At 37.6% G+C, this 18,629-nt stretch overlaps 1 protein-coding gene across 14 annotated transcripts in view; it reads right to left on the bottom strand.

Moving 5' to 3' along the window:
- MYT1L (myelin transcription factor 1 like) overlaps nt 1-18,629 on the bottom strand; it is a 310,091-nt gene that overhangs the window by 60,187 nt on the left and 231,275 nt on the right. For 12 of the 14 annotated variants that reach the window (XM_058800681.1, XM_058800680.1, XM_058800684.1 and 9 more), the window contains exons 8-12: nt 16,588-16,722; nt 13,975-14,065; nt 11,611-11,718; nt 8,232-8,443; nt 2,075-2,322 (exon numbers count right to left, since the gene is read on the bottom strand). In XM_058800681.1, the coding sequence (XP_058656664.1) occupies nt 2,075-2,322; nt 8,232-8,443; nt 11,611-11,718; nt 13,975-14,065; nt 16,588-16,722 (794 nt within the window). The remainder of the gene's footprint in view (nt 1-2,074; nt 2,323-8,231; nt 8,444-11,610; nt 11,719-13,974; nt 14,066-16,587; nt 16,723-18,629) is intronic. The other 2 variants (XM_058800692.1, XM_058800693.1) reach the window with 1 other exon arrangement.

Raw genomic sequence — 18,629 nt, 5'->3', positions numbered from 1 at the left:
ATGGCTAATTTGATGTTTGGGGGGAAAGGGGAGAGTCTTCAGTACCCCTCTTGCCACCCAGCACATCAGTACAAAATCTGATATATAAAGGAGAAAGCTCTAAAGGTATTTTCTTGCCATTGTCTTTATGTTCTTGATTTATTCTGTGACAGGTGAAGTAACCTGTGAGGTAACATCTGCATAATTCTTGCTTTCAGTCCTGGCATGCATCTGGGTGATTAGAGAAACAAAACACAGCTAACATCAAATAATTTTTGTTTCTTTTTTTCTTTTACATTAGCAGTCAGTGCTTGAATAGATAATGTCAGAAAACTAAACAGGGAGGCTTGGTACCAAAATAAGTCCTTTTGGAATCCATTTGTCAATGAGGAAATGCATTTAAGTTTCACAGCTCCTTCCCTGCAGATGAACACGTATTAACAATTCATGCATCTATTCTGATCATAATTGGTTCCAATTTCTGTGACAACTGGTACTGTGAAAAATGGGATGAGTATGGGCTCCTTTGCAGAAACAAACAAGTGTTGACTATTATATTAGATAAGGAGAAATAAGATCTCTTAAAATGAGTACAAAATTAAAAAACTAAGGACAGATAACATAAAAAGGCCCATAGAGAATCCCTCATCTTTCCAAAAATGAAGTGTTCCATGAGAAATTTGGTTTCAAAATGAATGTGAATCCAGCTGACTCCTTGTATGTCTGGTGACTTTCTTTCCTCTTGAGTAACAACAGAGCTGCAGGAAACCACTGCAAATGCAAATCTCTCTTTCTGAATTACTGCCTTTTGTTAGAGCTTATATCTAATTGCTGCTATCTGGCTAATTTAATTTAGAAAGTATTTGTTTATCTCCTCAGACTCATTCCTTCAGCTGCATTATAGTGACACATTAGAAAAGAGGCCCTTTCTGGCTTAGACGCAGAAGATTTTCAGCATTGTGTTCCAACTTCTCACATCATAATGAATAGAGAAGAACTGCATTTATTTACATGAGAGAAAGAGTTTTCCCTCTTGAACAGTACTAAATCAATTAATATAAAAAGCAGCATTTGAAAACAAAGTCCATTCTGGCTTGGAGCGTCAGTATTACTAATACTTTCTGCTACAGGTTTAGTTTGTTATGAATGATCATAGCAAGAGGTGGTTTGCACAGAAAGGGAAAGCAAGCCTTTGTCTATAGGAGAACAGAACATGTCTGCCAGCTCAAAATCTCTCTTCAAGCAGAATAAAAACGTTTCCTCTGCACTGCATCTGTCTGCTCAGCCATCTAGTGGTCTCCTGTAGGCAAAACTGTACTGTTTGCTTGTGCATGTTAAATACTCATTTTTGAACAGCTATCAGAGCCAAAACTTTAAAGTTAAAAATGAAATCTCCTAAATCTTTAATGAATGTTAATAGTGCCCTGTTTTTTCTTAATACAGAAAGCATAATGACAAAAGCTTTTATTTGTATCTGTGATGGCCATTTTATAATATACTGAGGCTGTATGAATATACAGTACAGGAGTCACTCTGCAAGACTGTTATGCACATTTTAAGTCACCTGTACTGGAGGATTTGTGCATTTCATATATATTATGCATTGACTTAAGAACTCTGGTATCACAGACAGGCAAGATATTATACAGCACCAAAGATTTTTCTGCACTGAATTTTACAAGCTTAGGTCCCATTTGTGACTGTTAAATGAAAATGCAGAGTTAAATCTTAATCCTTCTGCCAAATGTATGAACCAGACTTTCAAAAAAAACCAATACCCAAACAGCAGTGAAATTAGTACCACTTGAGCAATCCAAACATCTTTTATAATTATAGTAAGAAACAAATTTAAAAAAGGAGTACATGGTATTGCTATCATTAGTTTATAACGCATCATGATTTCCTGTGATACTTGTGAGCAATTTGTATCTTTCTCTTGGTATTTTTCCTCCCTGCTTTAGCACAGCCACCAGACTATGTTAATTTTGAGGGGAAAAAAAGGCAAGATGTATTAAAGCTTTTCTCTCAATCAGGGTCACAGAGCAAGTACAGTTTAGAGAAATCTTCATCAACAAACAGATTTACTAATTTTTACCCTTGCACAGAGATCCTGAGGCTTAGTGGAGAGGTTCTGAGGCATCTCCCTGCAGCGGGTGGAGAGATTCAGAATAGCAGTAGCAGCCATGTGTGCTGCCTCCATGTCATGAGTATAGTCAAAGCTGCTCTTGCTGCAGGTACTGCTGGCACTGCTGCCTCCACCACAACTCATATTGCTGCTGCTGCTAGGAGCATAACTGCTTGTTGTGCTGCTGGTTGGGCTTGAATTCTTACAGTAGCGTTTAGCTGTGGGAAGAAATATGACAAGGATGACTCAAAAGAAGGAGCATTCTGCATAAGTGAAGAGGAAAACAAACTGCTGGAGGTGAAATTTATAATGAGGAACAGTAACCAATGCCAAAAAAAAAAAAAAAGCCCGCAATAAGAATGATGGCTGTATTTCTTGATTTCTGTCTGTGAGTTTTATATGCTATATGTGTGAGACCATATGAAATAACCTCCTGTAAAAATCTGCATGACATGATCATGAATTGTTCTGACAAACAGGCTGGATTTATAAAACAATAAAAACACAGAAACACTGCTTTTACCCCACATATATAGTCAGACAAAAGGTACAATCTGCTCAGCTCATTCATTTTTATTAATGACAGGCAATGTAACACTATGGGACCTTTTCCTATTTACATGAGGAACTGTTAGTTTAAGGCCTAGAACTCCCCAGAGTTACTGGAGATCAAACCCACTTCAAGGCTGATGAGCTTGGCCTCTGGGCCACAGCACCACCCATATTTTTCCTCAAACACCTCATGCTTCCTAAAAACTTAATTTCCTCCTACACCACAGGCAAATATGGCACTGGCCATCCCAAAGACAGGAGCACGAGAGGAGAAAAAAGGTGGTGGTCATGTGCTAGTTTATACATGACTTGCACAAAGGCAGAAGCAATGGCTGTTTAAATGGCAACAACAGGAACAAGTGAAAAATCCTCCCCTCCCCCTTTAAACAACCTGAGCACCTACAACTCTTCAGAAAACCAGTAAGGACCAGAAATACCCTTCCCTGCTCCCACTGCAGTGATGCCCAGCTGTGCTCTGACTGACACGAGCCACAGGTGGTCACAGAAGAGCCAAAGCACTGACAGTGCTCAGGTCCAGCCTGTCTAAACACAAGGCAGCACCGCTGCTGCTTTTAAGCAATGTTCCTTGCAGCCAAAGGTATTACAGCAGTAAGGGCAAGCAGCCCTATTAGCCCACTTATTTCCCCAACCCTCTTCCCAGATGAGCTGTTTTAAGAGTGTTTGTAAAAATGTAAGAAAGGGTGAGCTCATCTCCCAAATGTAGAAGTTTATGTATTTTCAGAAAAAAAATAAAAGTCAAGGTCAGAGGATACATCCATGCATATTACAGCAAGTACTTCCCCTTAAGATGGAAATGTATACTGCAGAGATCATACCTTATAGCACAGTGTAACAATAACCAACTAGCATGCTGATAGAGAGCTACACAAAAAAGGTCAGGCCCTAGACAGAGCTCTTCCGTGATGGGCTCCATTTAAATGCCAGGCTCTTCTCTTGTATTTGTCTGAACAGACATACATATAATAATCTGCTCCCATGAGCACAGCCCATTTGTGAACCACGGGCTGCTTTGGTAGGCAGACAGGGTTCAAAAGAAGAATCTGAAAGCAAAATGTCTCTGCTAGAGCTTATGTCATCCTCCTTTCTCTAAAGAACTGAAAAAAATCATGGCATTATTTTTACTGCAAAGGAAATAATGTTTTACTTAAATCATAACAGATGGAGTTTTCTCAGGAAAGCCACATAATGCACAGGGTGTGATTTTTTTTAAGTGAAGTGAATGCTAAACATTCATCACATTTTTTTTTGTTTTGAACACATAGTAGCACTACACTAGCAGGCTATCCACTAATAATAAATTTGTGAACTGTTCCTCAAGAGTTTCATTATTAATATAGTAGTCAGTGGTGGTCATTAAAAATTCAGCATTTATCCATTGTTACTTTGTTACAGTATCCAAGACACGCAAGAATTTTCCTATACTTAAGGAAGCAAGTAATTGAATAATTCAGTTTTTACTGTGTTATGTCAACACAGCATACACTCTATACCACTGAACTTGCCAAATTAGAACTATCTTATAAATATCACAAGAACAAATAAGACTTTTGTAATTTTCAAGAAATTTTAGTCTTGTTATAGCAGGTCACATTAAGACAGACATAAGAGACATATTACATGTGAAATTATATATATATATATATATATATGTATATGAGAATGTGTGCTAAAGAGAGGGAGGGAAAGAGGCAGCTTTTATACATAGGACTAACGACCAGAAACTCATGCAGGCTCTGATACAGACTCCTCTGTGGCCTTGGTCAAACTACATAATCCCTTGAATTCATTTTCTCTATAAACAGAAAGTTGCTTCTAAAATTTAGTTGTGTTGTGATTCACTTGCAAAACACTTTGAAGATGTAAAGTGCTATAAACATGCTACACAATTATTAGCTTTCAGGTTACCAATAATTTAAGCAAAACTTACTTGGAGAGAAACGGCCATGGTTATTTAACTTTACTGCAGCTGAACATTTGAAGATGAGTCACATAACCCAGATTGTTCATTTCACAGTAGCTTTTCAGAGAAACAAAGATCATCGATTTATAATGAATAAAATCAATCTGTTCACTAATGAAGGGAAAGCTGCATTGTTTCAATGCCAGGTAGTTCTGCTTGATACAATGCCCACCCCTGTGGCACCAGGTTTACCAAGCTCTGCAGTCCATCTATGAAACCAGATGTGAAGAACACCTTCCCCATTAAAAACAGACACAGGTCTAACCAGCTGCATACCCAAACTGGGCCTCCATCAGATTATGCCCAGGGGCTGATTACAAAGAACCTCTCAAAGTCTAAAGGCTTCTCTAAAGTCTAAAGGCATTCTCAATGTCTAAAGGCATTAACAATGGGGGAGTGGGAGAGATCCCAAACACGAGAAAGACAAAACTAAGGTATTTGGACTGGAATTCAGTTCTGCCCAGGCACCTTCATTCCCAATATGGTCTAAATACTGAATGTTTTAGTAAATTAATTACAGTTTCAACACTTTTTCTTACTTGTACAATAAAAGATTCATCTCACCTAATTTCAGGTACCTGACCTAGTCATTATAGGCTTCCTACACAGGCAGTGGAAGAAAATAGGAACGTTCAGGCCATGATTCACCAGACCAGTTTTAAACAAGCACTTCAGGAAAAGATTAACTAAATCAGAGAAGCATCTACCCTTCTTGAATCTGAAAGGGGGCACCAGACTCAGCTGTTGGTGCTAACATTACAAAACTCTGAACATAGTCAGATGAATCCCACTCATAATATTTTCCAGTGTTTTGATAGTATATGACCCAACCTATTGGTGGGATGACAACAATTTCTGCCATCACCTAAGTAACTGAAAGTGTTGCCATCACCACTGCCTGCTGTGTCCAGCTTGCCTATCTTTACTGCTGTGTACCATAATGCCAGCATCCAATACACTATGCAATTGGTTTCAAAGGAAAAACAAGCCCAAAAAAAAAGTTCTCAAGAATTACTAGATCACTCTACCCCAAAATCCAAAGTATACATTTTATGTTTGTTTTTTAGTAAACTTTACTGTAAAAAAAATATCAAGGAAACAATTCAAAGGTGCTATTTATGTTCGTGCCACTCCCAACTCTACACTTACTGATATAATCCCTGATGATGAAAATACCATAGTAGCTGACAGTTAAAAAAGAACTGACATGTGAAGCTATTGATTTTTCATATCCTTAAGACTACTTCTCTCATACAGGCAGAACTAAAGCACTGTTTACCTGCACATTCCCCCCAAAACCTTAGATGTACTTTTGAGTTTTTCAGGATGACTTTTCAGAACTGAATCTGCTTTTATATAAACATGCTTTACTGACGTACATAATAGGTGTGCTCTGTGGACTGCCATGAAGTCTTTAGCAGCAATCATTAATTTTTTATATACAAATATAAAGCCATCTAAAAATACTGTGGCGTTTTTTGAGGGGGCTCTTTTAAGTGAAGAGTCTCTTCCTGAAATCTCTTTCATATTCAGTTATCTACAATAACTGTCAGCAAAATCCCTGTTTCATGGAGATTCAGTGGCAAAATGCTTTAACAATTTCAGTGTGCCCAGGACTTCATCATTGTAAGAATCCAACTGATTTTCCTGAGCCAATTTAAGCCAAATATGTTGAAGTACATCTGAAATTTCAGGGATGTGAACACTAGAGGTTTCATCAAAATCACTAACAGGGAAAAGACGAACTCAAATCAGACCCCACCTCTGGGACCATGCTGGCAGGTCCATCTGGCCAAACAGCACACACATCCCTTGGAACCAGGGGTGATGTGCACTGTGTCCAGCACAGCCAGGAGTGTGGAACAAAGCTGTAGAGCAGCCTTTGCTGGCAGCCAACCCGCTCCAGCACTAAGAGGCTGCCACTGCTCCCAGCGCTTGCGACACCAGCATGAATCACAGGGATGCAGGGTCCCTCAGTCCCCTCTGGCTCACATCACTGAGCAGTGAAGCCACCTAGTCCCAGTCCCATAGCCAGGAAAAACTCCTATTTATATCAAAGGAAGATAGGGGTGCATAAAGACAGTGACCTGCCTCAACACAGCCTTTTATTATTTAAGGCCACTGTAAACTTGTGCTTAATGTTACATGTATTTTCAAATTCTGGTGGTTTGGAGAAAAAGGGAAGTTTGTCATTATTTATTGAAAAAGGGGACTTAAATGAGAAAAATATGTATCCGTTGCTTATGCATCAGTAATTTGATCTGAAAATAAGCTTTTTCACAGGAACCCCAGCAGTATTGTGATGCTTTCCTTTCTGCAGGAGTAGACAATACATATGCAATATTTAATACCTAATTTACCTTATACTAATGTATACTCATATTCTTCCTAACCACAGTTACAGTTAGTGCTTTACTTTTAATGCTGTTCAAGCCCTTATTCTGATAAAGACAAATAAGATGGAGGTATGAGGAAAAAAAGAGGTCTTTTACCAAAAATAAGTTTCCTTTCACAACCCTCTTCCTTTGTGCTATAATGCAAGAATATGTCTGTTAATTCTATGAGAAAGGAAAATATCCAAAATATAAGACATATGAAGGCAAGAGCCATACTAATTTTCTATTTGCTCACTTAACTACTTTTAAATGCCAGTCTGTGTTCAGGCAATAGCATGAATTGCTCTGTATAGTTTGTTTCTTTCTGTTTTCTTGAACAAAAAATCTGACACCTGCCTGATATTTCTTACAGTAGTCACTGAGTAGTATCACATATTTTCACAAAAAAAACCCTGCTAGCATTCAAAAAGAAAAAAAAAAAGTATGGTTTAGGTTTTTTTTAATATATATATATATATATATATATACACATATATATATATATACACACACATATATATACACATAGAATATATATGCATATATAAATGCATTGTTCTGAAAAATTCCTGATGTCTTCAAAAGCTACAACCCTTCTTTATCCTGTAGTTTATTTTTCTCCCCTAATAAAAAACCTCTACCTCTTGCCTGACTGATTCCATTCATTCTCTTCTCCTGAACTGAATGTAGTATCAGGCTTCTCCTGAACATTTTAAATATGTTAGGTTTTCCAGAGAATTCAACCAGTGTATTTTTGAGGACAAAATAAGCAAAAATGCCTCTTTAAGTATGTAAGTATGATATCTGAAGCACAATGAGGCTCAGGTTTTCTACTTCCACGTCCCCACAAAGCAAGAATGTTATCTTCCTGGGTTACCTGAACTGCTGCTTGGAGATGAGAATCCTAATGTGACCCTTGAGGCCAGGTCTCCCAGACAGTAACATAAGGATTATCTCTATTACTTAGCTTTTATTGCCATCTCAATACATCCCAGGAGCTTAATAGCTGGAGATGTCTTTTGCCAGTGCAACAATCCTGAAGCAAGCACCGTATAAAAACATTTATTTTAAAAGGCCTTTAAAATAACTTACATATGATAGCATTCCTCATAATACTGTATGAACATGAAAACATGTCTTATTTGTATGATGTTTACATATACAACAACATGATTAACTGCAAACTTGTCTCTCATGTATAAGAGTGTGCACCTCCTACCATCATATCCTTTGGGGGATATATCCCTGGATTGCACCTTGGGAGCTATGGCTCTCTTGCCATAGGCATGGTTGTCATAACTGTTATATTCAAACGAAGTCTTAGAGTATTTCTCTAGTTCCTTGGCCAAGTTGGAGCGGGGTGTGGTGGTGGGGACATTGTTTCTGTAGCCATACTGAGGGATCTCCAATTGCTTAACAAAGCACATGGGCCTAGAAATTAAAGATATGTACAGTTTGTTAGATGCAGTTCAGTTTACTATGTTTGTGCATAATTTATAGTTCAGATTAGAAAATCTTAGTTATTTCTTGTACTCAAGAGACAGCAATATAATATTGCATTTCCTTAGTTTGGTTATTTTCAGCAGACAAACAATATTTATTTCCTTGAACAAAGCCTAGACAAAATTAATTCTAATGCCACTAAATGTATCCTGCAGCTAAAAAGTATTTTAAAGTTCTGTTTTGAAATACTTCAGGGTTTCCCTTTCCCCTTATAATTGCACCACAAAGCAAATTTTTTTTTTTTTCTTTTGGGAAGTGAATTAAAGAGGGGCAAGCAGACTGACAGAAGAAGTTTGGACGAATTCTTAAGATATCAAAAAGAAAAAGCACATTGGGAAGCTCCACCTAATTTATGGAGTTTCCTCCATATTTCTTCCAACAGAGCTGTATGCTGTTTTCCTCTGTGCTTTCAAATGCAACTATTCCTGTTTCATCCTTCAATATACAAATCCATGTTCATCTTGAGAAGAGTCTCAGAAGCCCTGTCGCCTTTGAGCTGCTGCCTTGCAGGTCCTGCTCATCCTTAAATGCAAGGTACTGGCAGGAGCTGCGATTCCTGACACAGAGATGCACACCTCAAGGAAGGTCCTGTGCATGAATACAAAAAAAACTGTTTCAGTTAAATATCTCTTTCATTTAGGATGAGGGAGGACAGTCAGAAGAAGCCCTGATTGATGTTATTCTGTCATTTGAGAAACTTGTGAAAGCCCAGTGCAAGAGCGCTGCAGTGAATTCCACTGTCACACCATCTTCTGCATGTGGGCACCGAAGTCATCAGCTCAAAGCAGGCAAACGAAGGCAGATCCTGCAAACCCTACCTATACAAGAAAGAGTTACATGACTGGGTCATAGGAAGCAACTGCTGCATAATGCTGCATGTCTAGCTGCTGCATGTAGCAGGAGGTGAGGAGGATGAACAGCACACCTGAGGTGCTTCTGCTGGAATAAAGAAGCATATATCTGTTTTTCATTTTTTTTCTTCTCTTTTTTTCCTTACTGCATTTAGAACCAGAGGAAATGGAAGGAACAATCACAGGAACATAACTTCAGTTGAGATCAGAAGCATCATCATGCTGACTAACAAAGTGAAATGTGCTCAATAGTAAGAAACAGGTTTTAAATATTATATCATGTTTTTCTGAATGAATTTATTATCATAAAATTTATTCAAGATATTTATGTAAAGATCACCCAAAAATCATATTAGTCATACTATTCCCTTTGATTTATGCATGCTTATTCCTTTAGACACTTCTTCCTCACAAAATACAGTGGGCTTATTTATACAATGAGCTGATATGAATAACAGTTTGATCCTGTTTCAAGATAATCTATATTTAACCAAAAACCTGCAATTCAGATCCTGAACATTTGGTGCAAATCCAAAATTTCCGTTGAATAGAAGTCCTATGAATTTGATTTCTTTTTAAGTAAGAACTTTCAAATGCAGGTGGGATGGAAACTGGGATGAAGACAAATATTCAAGATTTACTCTTAAAACATCTCTGACTGCCCATCAATTGCCTGCACGCAAATATTATAAATAGCTGCCAAGTTCATCTTAAATACTTCAATGACTTAAAGGTAAAAAGGAAGCAAGAGACAAGATGAAAGAATTATCTGAGTTGCCTATAAAACCTGAAACACAAGGCAGCTCACAAGTGAAGTTAAGATTGCAGAACAATCCTAGGGAGTTTGCCAGCAAACTGGATGCTGCTTTTGAGCAGTTGCCTTCTATGGCAACTGACTTCAGTGACTTCTCTGTAACGAGCAATGGTAAAAGCCACTGCATTTTTGATCTGTCTTTTTCCATCAAGTGAGAAACTGTTTTATTCCCTCAAAGAGTGGAGTTTTTTTACGAATGGGATTTGAAGAACTCTTGTCTAAGAAACCTCTGTGGGATGTTGTATACCAAGCTGTGCAAACTGAATTAGGGGCAGTTAAGATAAAAACAAATCTGCGGAAGAGCATAGTCAACAGGAATGATGAAAAATCTTCTGTAGATGTGAACCATAATTCTATGTTCCCAGCTCCATGGAAATGCTGGTTTTTGAAAAGACCATCAAGATTAGATGAACTTCTAAGAGAATATTCAAAGAATGGTGTTGATAATACAGTAGAAAACTTTAAGCAGCCCCATCAGTTCTTAAATCTAGAAGACAGCTAAAGACTGAGAGCTATGGGATAAGTAGGAAATTCTGGGAACTAAAGCTGCAGCACTTCCTCCACGCTCTTTGAGGCAGCTGGGAGGGATGTACCTATCCCAGCCCACAGATGTTGCAGTATCCATGGAGAAATTCTGCAGCTTTTGGGGCATCATCAGCATAAGGCTGGTACAATCATGCAGAAGTTTGATTGCTTTACATGCATCCTTCACACTTCAGCTCCTTAGAAATAATATTTTTTCCACCCACGTATCTCGAAAGAGGAGACAATACCACAAAGCTGGATGCAACTTCAGATAAATGCAGAGCCCTACATGGATGAAGAAAAGGTGTATAATCATATAAAATTGGTTAAAGGTCCCTTCCATATGAAAATTTAGACAAGTCTCTTTTTCTTCTCTCTGTCCTTCCTGGCAAAGAATGGGGGGAACAGAGACAAAGAACTAAGCCTGATGTTATTTTGGAATCTAAGCTATACCTGGTACTTTTCCAAGTGTCCTGCCAAAAGTTTACCAGTTTGGTAATGCAGATAGGGCTTCTGGTTTAATTTAAACTGATATTTACTAGTAAAAGCCTGCTGAAAAAACCAAGACTTACCGGTAAATATTAGTTTATTCCCAAAAGATACCAACTTTTTTCACACTGTTCTTAGACTTTGCACTCCAGCAGTCATCTTTACACCAAACAATGCCTAAGACAAAAATGAGCTTTTCAGCTTTACATGTATTTGCCAAAATAATTACCAACCCTCCCCCATGAAAACTGAGTGGGAAAAATACACTGTGAGAATTGGATCCAGAAGCCCTAATTCTAACTCTTCTTTAAAGGAGATATATATGTATATACAATGTATTTAAATATAAATTCTCAGATTAGGTGAATGTGTGATGAATTCTGCATAAGAATAAGTATTATAGTGATTTCTAATACCTTAAAACCCGATCTGATGCCTGGTTTGATTTTGACACATCACAGTTCTGATGCTTCTCTTGAGCTTTAGCCAGTTTCTCTGCTGCAGCAATAGGACATCCAGAGAGGCTGCAATTACAGAAAGGAAATTTAATTGTCTTGTCCTGCATAGTTTCACATTATAGCACTGATCCAATTACTCCTTCTCCTCCTTAGCCAGCATCAGGAAGAATCTGAAGGAAAAGGGTTTCCAAAAATGTTTTGATCATGTCTATTTCCTTTAGAATAGACTTCTTTTCTTCTGCTTTAAAGTTGCATGATAAATCTTATATCTGCTCTTCTTCTCTCACAGTACATGGGTAGATTATTCATGGATGTCAGCCAGTGAACATACCAGTAGGAGAGGAGAATATAAACTGGAATCTACTGTGCAGCTCTGCTAGCAGACTTGTGACCTTTATGCATCTAAAAATGTTGCCAATCAAATGGCTCCTGAAGACAATTAAATGACAACACCACATAGGCCTAATCTTGTGCTCCTTCTCACCTCATTCAGCTCCATTAACTCCAATCTTTTTTGCTAGGCATATAAATGAATGCAAAATTTTGCCTTGGGTTGCTAAATCTACATGTCAAATGTTAGTGTTTGTTCATGAATTTCAGCCACTAAAGTATGCTTTCTAATAGTAGATGATGTAAAATGAAAAGCATTTCTGCACTGGAAATTCAATTAAATTTGCTAATGCTGAACTATTATTGAAGTGGCAATAATAAGCCTGATTCTTGTGGAAGATTTAGAACTGACAAAAATAAATATATTGATGCCAGCAGATGGTGCTCTTAGTGAAGCTGTAAAACCCTGTGACCTGACAATGGAGGAGTTCCTTTCCTTGTCATAGTCTATTGCATGCTTATGCGACCGCAGCTCTCTGTGCTCTCCACAGGAATAGAAATTAAAGTGAAAGGCAAATCAGAGCATTCCCAGATGTTCCCTTCTTTACAGGAAAAAAGTGGAAAAAAAAAGAAAAAAAAAGTGAAGTAGAGAAAAATGCCCCAAAAGCCGCAGCAAGAGGCGAGCACAGACTGCAGAGTGCTCCCCCCTGCCCGCCCTCACTGCCCTAGTTCTGCAGAGGGTGAGGGAGCTCTGTGCAGCTCTGGAGCCCTGCCAGGGGGCAGCTGCACTCCACTGACACGCTCTTTCTCAGACACCTCAAATATTCCACTGGATATTCAGCCAGAAGTGAACGCTGCTTCAAGCAGCAGTAATTCCCATAAAGCCTTCTCAGAGGTTTCTGCTGCATCTACTGGCAGCATCACTGCAGAGAAGGGACAGCAGAGCTTATTGCAGGCAGGCTGGTACCCACAAGAGTCCTCTGGGGGAAATGCAGCTGATATGAGGGGCTTGGTAAGACTGAATGTCCAGTGTCTGTACTCCCCTAAGCCTTCATGCTACAATTAACAGCAAAAAGGAATTCAATAACAGGAACATTGCACAGTTCCTTTTACCCTCTTATCCTCTTAAATTTTCTGGCTTTTTAAAATTATAAAGGAATAGGCAAGGTTTTATTCTTTTTCTGTGGGAAAATTGTGACATGCAGAACACTAAAGTGACGTTTTCAAAATTTGTTTTGCGGAATTTAATTTGCAGTAGCATCCCTTCTCTAAGAATCTATTACTAATCTCAGGAAGCTATGGAAAAGTTGCTTTTTTCCTTGATCTTTTTTTTTACTAGAATACTAACTTCTATTATTTCTGCCTTTTAATTTTTAAATGTAATGAGACATGTTGTAAATGTTTCTTAAACAGCCAAGATTCTCATTCAATTTCAGCTGAATAAGTACATATGGGTAAGACTGTGGCCAGTAAGAAAGCTAACAGCTGTGTATTTAAAATGCTGCTTCTCATGTATTAAAAAAACCTCAATAATTTAGGATTAGAGTGGGTTTTTTTCATGCACTAGAAAAAATCTCTGAGGAGAGTGAAGTGTGAGAATAAGAACTCTGTCCTAGTCCTGACGGTTGAAAAAAATTTTCTTTCTCCCTGCAACACACCCATGAGCAGTCATACCACTTGTTTTGTACAACTGCTGTTCAGCAAATATCAAAACAAAAAGAAAAAAAAAGTCCACTCAAAAAGCTAGGGATGCTTAAAATGTCTTCTGTGGATCAATTCATCCATACTACAGCAAACGCACTCGTTCTCCTCAGAAAATACATGAATAAATGTAACTCCTTAAAATGGATAAAGCACACGAAGCACCATCTGTCAATCCTCAGAACAGAACAACGACACACACGCACTCCCCCCCACCAATGGACTGCTAGAAGGGCTGCAGTTGGGAGGCACTGTTCCCTCTAGATTGGTGTCCAGCGACGGCATCCTTACCTTCGGTGGGAATTCCTGTTGCTATTTACGTGGCCCCGGCCTGTGCAGCCTGGTGTAGGACACTTAAGAACATTTTCATGCATGGCAAGAACTTGACAAGGAGAGTAAGAGAAAACAGCAGAGTATGAAAACAAGAAAAAAAAAATCAAATCCCAGTATATATGAAACCATTTTAAAACAAAGCAGGATTCATTAACAACCAGCATTCCTCAAAATACACGTGACACACATAGCCAATAAAGCCTGATGAGGAAACTAAGTATTGTGACCCTATGCTCATTAACACAGGGCAACAGTGAAAGTTATGGAGGTCACAGAACCTATAAACAAATGCATCTCTGGTGCAACAGTGAAGCAGAAGACGCCCAAAATCTTCTTCATACAGAACCACTGAGAAAAGATCAGCTCAACAGTAAAGAGTGAGCTAGCAACCATACAAAAACAAAATTACAGACTGCAAAACTCTCTCGGGAAATGTATGTATTCTTAATACATAGCTTTATAAACACAGTATCAAACTCATGAGCTGAAAATCTGCTCTCAAGTTATACTGGTAGAACATTGAATTATTTGAAACACACCTCAGTACAACCCTGAACAGAATTTGACCCTAACTATAAGGCAGCCTGATTGAGCTAGGGGCCAGTTCTGCTCACTTCCACATAGATATATCATTCATATCTACATAGTGAGCAGAATGGATGCTCTATTTTTCACTCGTGTTCTCTACAAATGTGAAAATTATTTTCAAAATACTAAGAACCAAAATTAAGTACTTAAAAATTGAGGGATGGCAGAAAAAAATGTAAAAAAAGAAATAAGTGGTACAAGCTTAAGCAAGTAAACTGATTTACATCTGCATCCACTGCAAGCTGGATGGAAAACTTACTCAAGGCTGCTCAGAGCAGTACCCCTCTAAATCATAAAGCTCATGCTATGAAGGGCCAAATTATCAAGAACTTTTTGGGAACACTGAAGAGTTTTTATGATATGAGGCATATCTGAATCCATGTCTCAGAGCTGGATAGCAGTGCATCACTCAATGGGAAAAAGGCTATCCAGCCCTTGTGAAGTTCTCATTTTCTCACACAAGAAGTGGTCTGGAAGCCTGTATTTAGTTCTCACTCAAAAAAAAAAAAAAAGATCTAATAAAATCAGTAGATACATTGACTGAGTTAAGAACTGAATAAAAGCTGTTCAGAGACTTGAGAATTAGACTATGTATACTCATTAAAAGACAACCATCATCATCATCATCACCCCATCATCAGTGTGATAAAATGTGTGTAGATGCAAAAGCTTCACTCTGAAATTCCTAATATTTAAAGCTGTTGTTGAAACATGCTTCACAAGGCCAACATCACAGGAAAAAAAAAGATGAGCTCACCTTTGTCATTTTAGTAGGTACAAGAGCATGCAAACAGTTTAAAGCTATATTCTTCTTTGATTTGCAAAGTCTTCTAAAGAGCTTTTTATTTATCATTTGAAAAAATGATAGAACTTTGAGCAACTGAATAAATATTTGTGTTTCAGAAAATTACAGGGTCTTGGAAAGCAGAGAAATTACTTTCTTTTTCCTACTGTATTCAGAGACCAACCAAACTACAGCAAAGTTTCCTAAAGCACTTCCTCATTACGTTACTTCTGGAAGAAGCCGCTGTACCAGGAAAGAGGAGACTTGTTATGTCTGCCACTCTTGCAGTGCTAATCTACTTCTGTTTTCCTGTCCATCAGAATCTACTTTCCTTTGGAAACTGGGGACCATTTCAGTTCTGACCATCTTTACAACACTTCCTTAAGGCTGTTGCAAATTCATTGAGGTTAAGTCTAGAAGTGCTAATGGACAGTGAGGATTTTAGGTCCATATGGAATGGACTCCACAACAACATTTTAAAACTGGTGTGGAAGATAATTGGATCTTAGCTAGACACTTCCTGATGAAAACCAGCACAGAGTAATTAGCTTCAACAGAACTATGCTGATTTCACCAGACAAGGAGGTGACTTCCAGAAAAGAAGCACTCTGCCTTTAGTGGGTGTCCATGAGCTCATATGGGTGAACTTCCTATGCACAGAATTTGCTGACATAGCAGAAAGTTCCACTCATGTGACTGAGAGGGGTTGTTTGCTCAAAATCCTGAGTTCTGTAGCTAAGTAAATAGCCAAATTATTAGTTTTTATAATATGCTCTAGTTTGATATAAATTATGTTTCAGACACAACAATCAAAACGGAAAGGGGTTGCAAGTTTTTCAGGAATAATTATTCCTGTACAAGACAATAAGGACAGTTGATGTGACATTAGCACGCAGAAGCAAAAGCAGTGCACATCTTCTGGAAACCTTTTTCTCTGTTGACTAAATAAGTCTATTAAAAAATAACCTAGGATTCTCAAAATCAAAGAATACAGCTTTAAAAGTTGTTCTTTTCGTGTAAAGTTAGTAAAGAATGGAAATGATGGAATAAAGGAAAAAGTATAACACAGAACAGTTGACTAACTTGAGACAAACCATACTGAAAAATGAAATTAATTTTTTAAATAAAAGGTTTAAAAAGCATGCTAGAAAAGTTTTTGTTGTTTTATCCCCAGTTTCCATGAAAGAATGTGAACTTACTTTCTGGAGGGACCCTATCTTTGTGTGGGCATCCTGACAAACTGCGGTGATGGGGGTAAAGCCCCGTTACATGGCCAGTTCCATCACACCCAGGGGTAGGACATTTGCTTTCTTTCTTTTCTGTTCTTGAGGGATCTATAATTTACAACAAATGTGTCAAGTGAATGAGTCTTTTCACATTTCTGTAAGAAGGTTCATTTAATCATGTCATTTACTCTTTGGTAAATGTTATTATGAAAACTGGAAAAAAACCCCTTCTACTTCTTATCACAGTTCTGTCACTTTTATCCTGTTATCTTCTTCTCAGACTGCAGGCTCCCATGATCACGGCAATATCCATTCACAGTGATTGGAAAATGACCTTTTTATAGCAAAGCCGTACCATTGTCAATCAATGTTCTGCTGGCAAGCATTAGCTCAAGGGTGAAAGGTCATTTGGAAACTGTTTAGTTGGAGTTTCCCTTCTTTATTTGCCTCACGTGTTAAAGTCTGCAAATGCACTGTCATAGCCGTTCAATGTCCTGAGAGTAGCAAACCCAGCTCTTCAGCATAATGACTCCACAAAAATCCCTCTTCTAAGGCACAATGAGGAAATTACTTTTGTTTTCTTTAAATTCCTTACAAAGTGGTAAAATTACATAAATATTGCTTGATATTCAATAAATTATGGTGGAGTAAACATTGTAATCAGAATTACTGAAAGTATCACTTGCATGTAAATCTGGGCCATTACCAACATGCATATGTAACATTTGAATATTCATATGCTTGAAAGATTAATGACCTTTTAGAATGTTGTTGGAACTTCTGCCTACAAATCAAAGAAAAGTCTAACTAGACATTTTTTCCACAAAATAAAGTTTTCTGCCAATGATGTAATGGAATACTGGTGTCATTAACCTAATTTAAAAATTTCTCACATAACTTTATCTGCTTATTTTTTTAACAGAACATGTGTAGAACATCTATTCTTCCAGACAAGCACATGATACAAATTACATCTTATCATCTTGACCACAGTTGCCAGGTTTCTGACATTATTGCTGCTTTTCATATCAGTATTAAAGGGATGAAATTCAGGATATTCAAACTGCTCCAGTTTTAGCTCAAAATCACCAACATCTTTTTTAGTCCATCATTCCTTTCAATACCCAATCTGAACTACCCTCATTTAATAATTTTATGTTGCTCTTGTAATTTCTCTGCTTCAGTATTTATGCTTTCATCTCTGTAAAATAAGATTTTGCTACTTGTTTTCCAGTAAGCCTTTTTTACATTAAATTCCATCCCAGCTTCAACAAACAAAACCCTCAGTACAATAGGGGGAAATTTCAGTACTTGTGGAACTTCACGGACAATCCATTCTTTTCATCATGAATCAATACAATCCAGAGTTCACATTCTGTTTTGTACTTATCTTTCTCTGATTTCCTTCTGGTATGTTTTATATATACTTTTACTTTTTAAGTTCTTCCAAAACAGCTTCATTTTACAGAAAATTTTTAGCTCCTTGTAATGACTCTCCACGTTTTAAACCCATTCTTAAAATATAATATCATACTTAAACCTTATATTTTGCAAATACAACTCCTAATTATAATGGTTTTATTTTACTTAACTTGCATGTGGACTATAGAATACAGATCTTTGTTTCATGCTCTTTAACAACAAATAAACATATAAATCTATCTCCAATGTGCTATACAGTTATCACAACACTTCTGGAAAGACCATTATCTCATACATCAAGAAATTGAAGAAAGAGATCAAGAAGTTAAACCCAAGGCCACAGAAGGAGAAAATGTCAGAGGAGGGATTTGAATTCCTGCCAGATAGGCCTGTGCTGAGACCACTAGAACAGCAAGCCCACAGCTACATACATACACAACTCTAAGCAACTCATCAAGTCAAGTACTTTGGGATGTGTAAAAGTATTAGAAAAGTGAATAGATAATGTAAATGAAATATAAATTATGTAAATATAACAATATTCAAGGACTGCAAAAAATGTAGATGATTAATAGACCATAATGGCTTTTTAG

This window comes from Ammospiza caudacuta, chromosome 3, assembly GCF_027887145.1.
Source record: "Ammospiza caudacuta isolate bAmmCau1 chromosome 3, bAmmCau1.pri, whole genome shotgun sequence".
NCBI lineage: Eukaryota > Metazoa > Chordata > Aves > Passeriformes > Passerellidae > Ammospiza > Ammospiza caudacuta.
The sequence above is the reverse complement of the archived record's forward strand: the minus strand, read 5'-3'. Positions and strand labels throughout refer to the sequence as shown.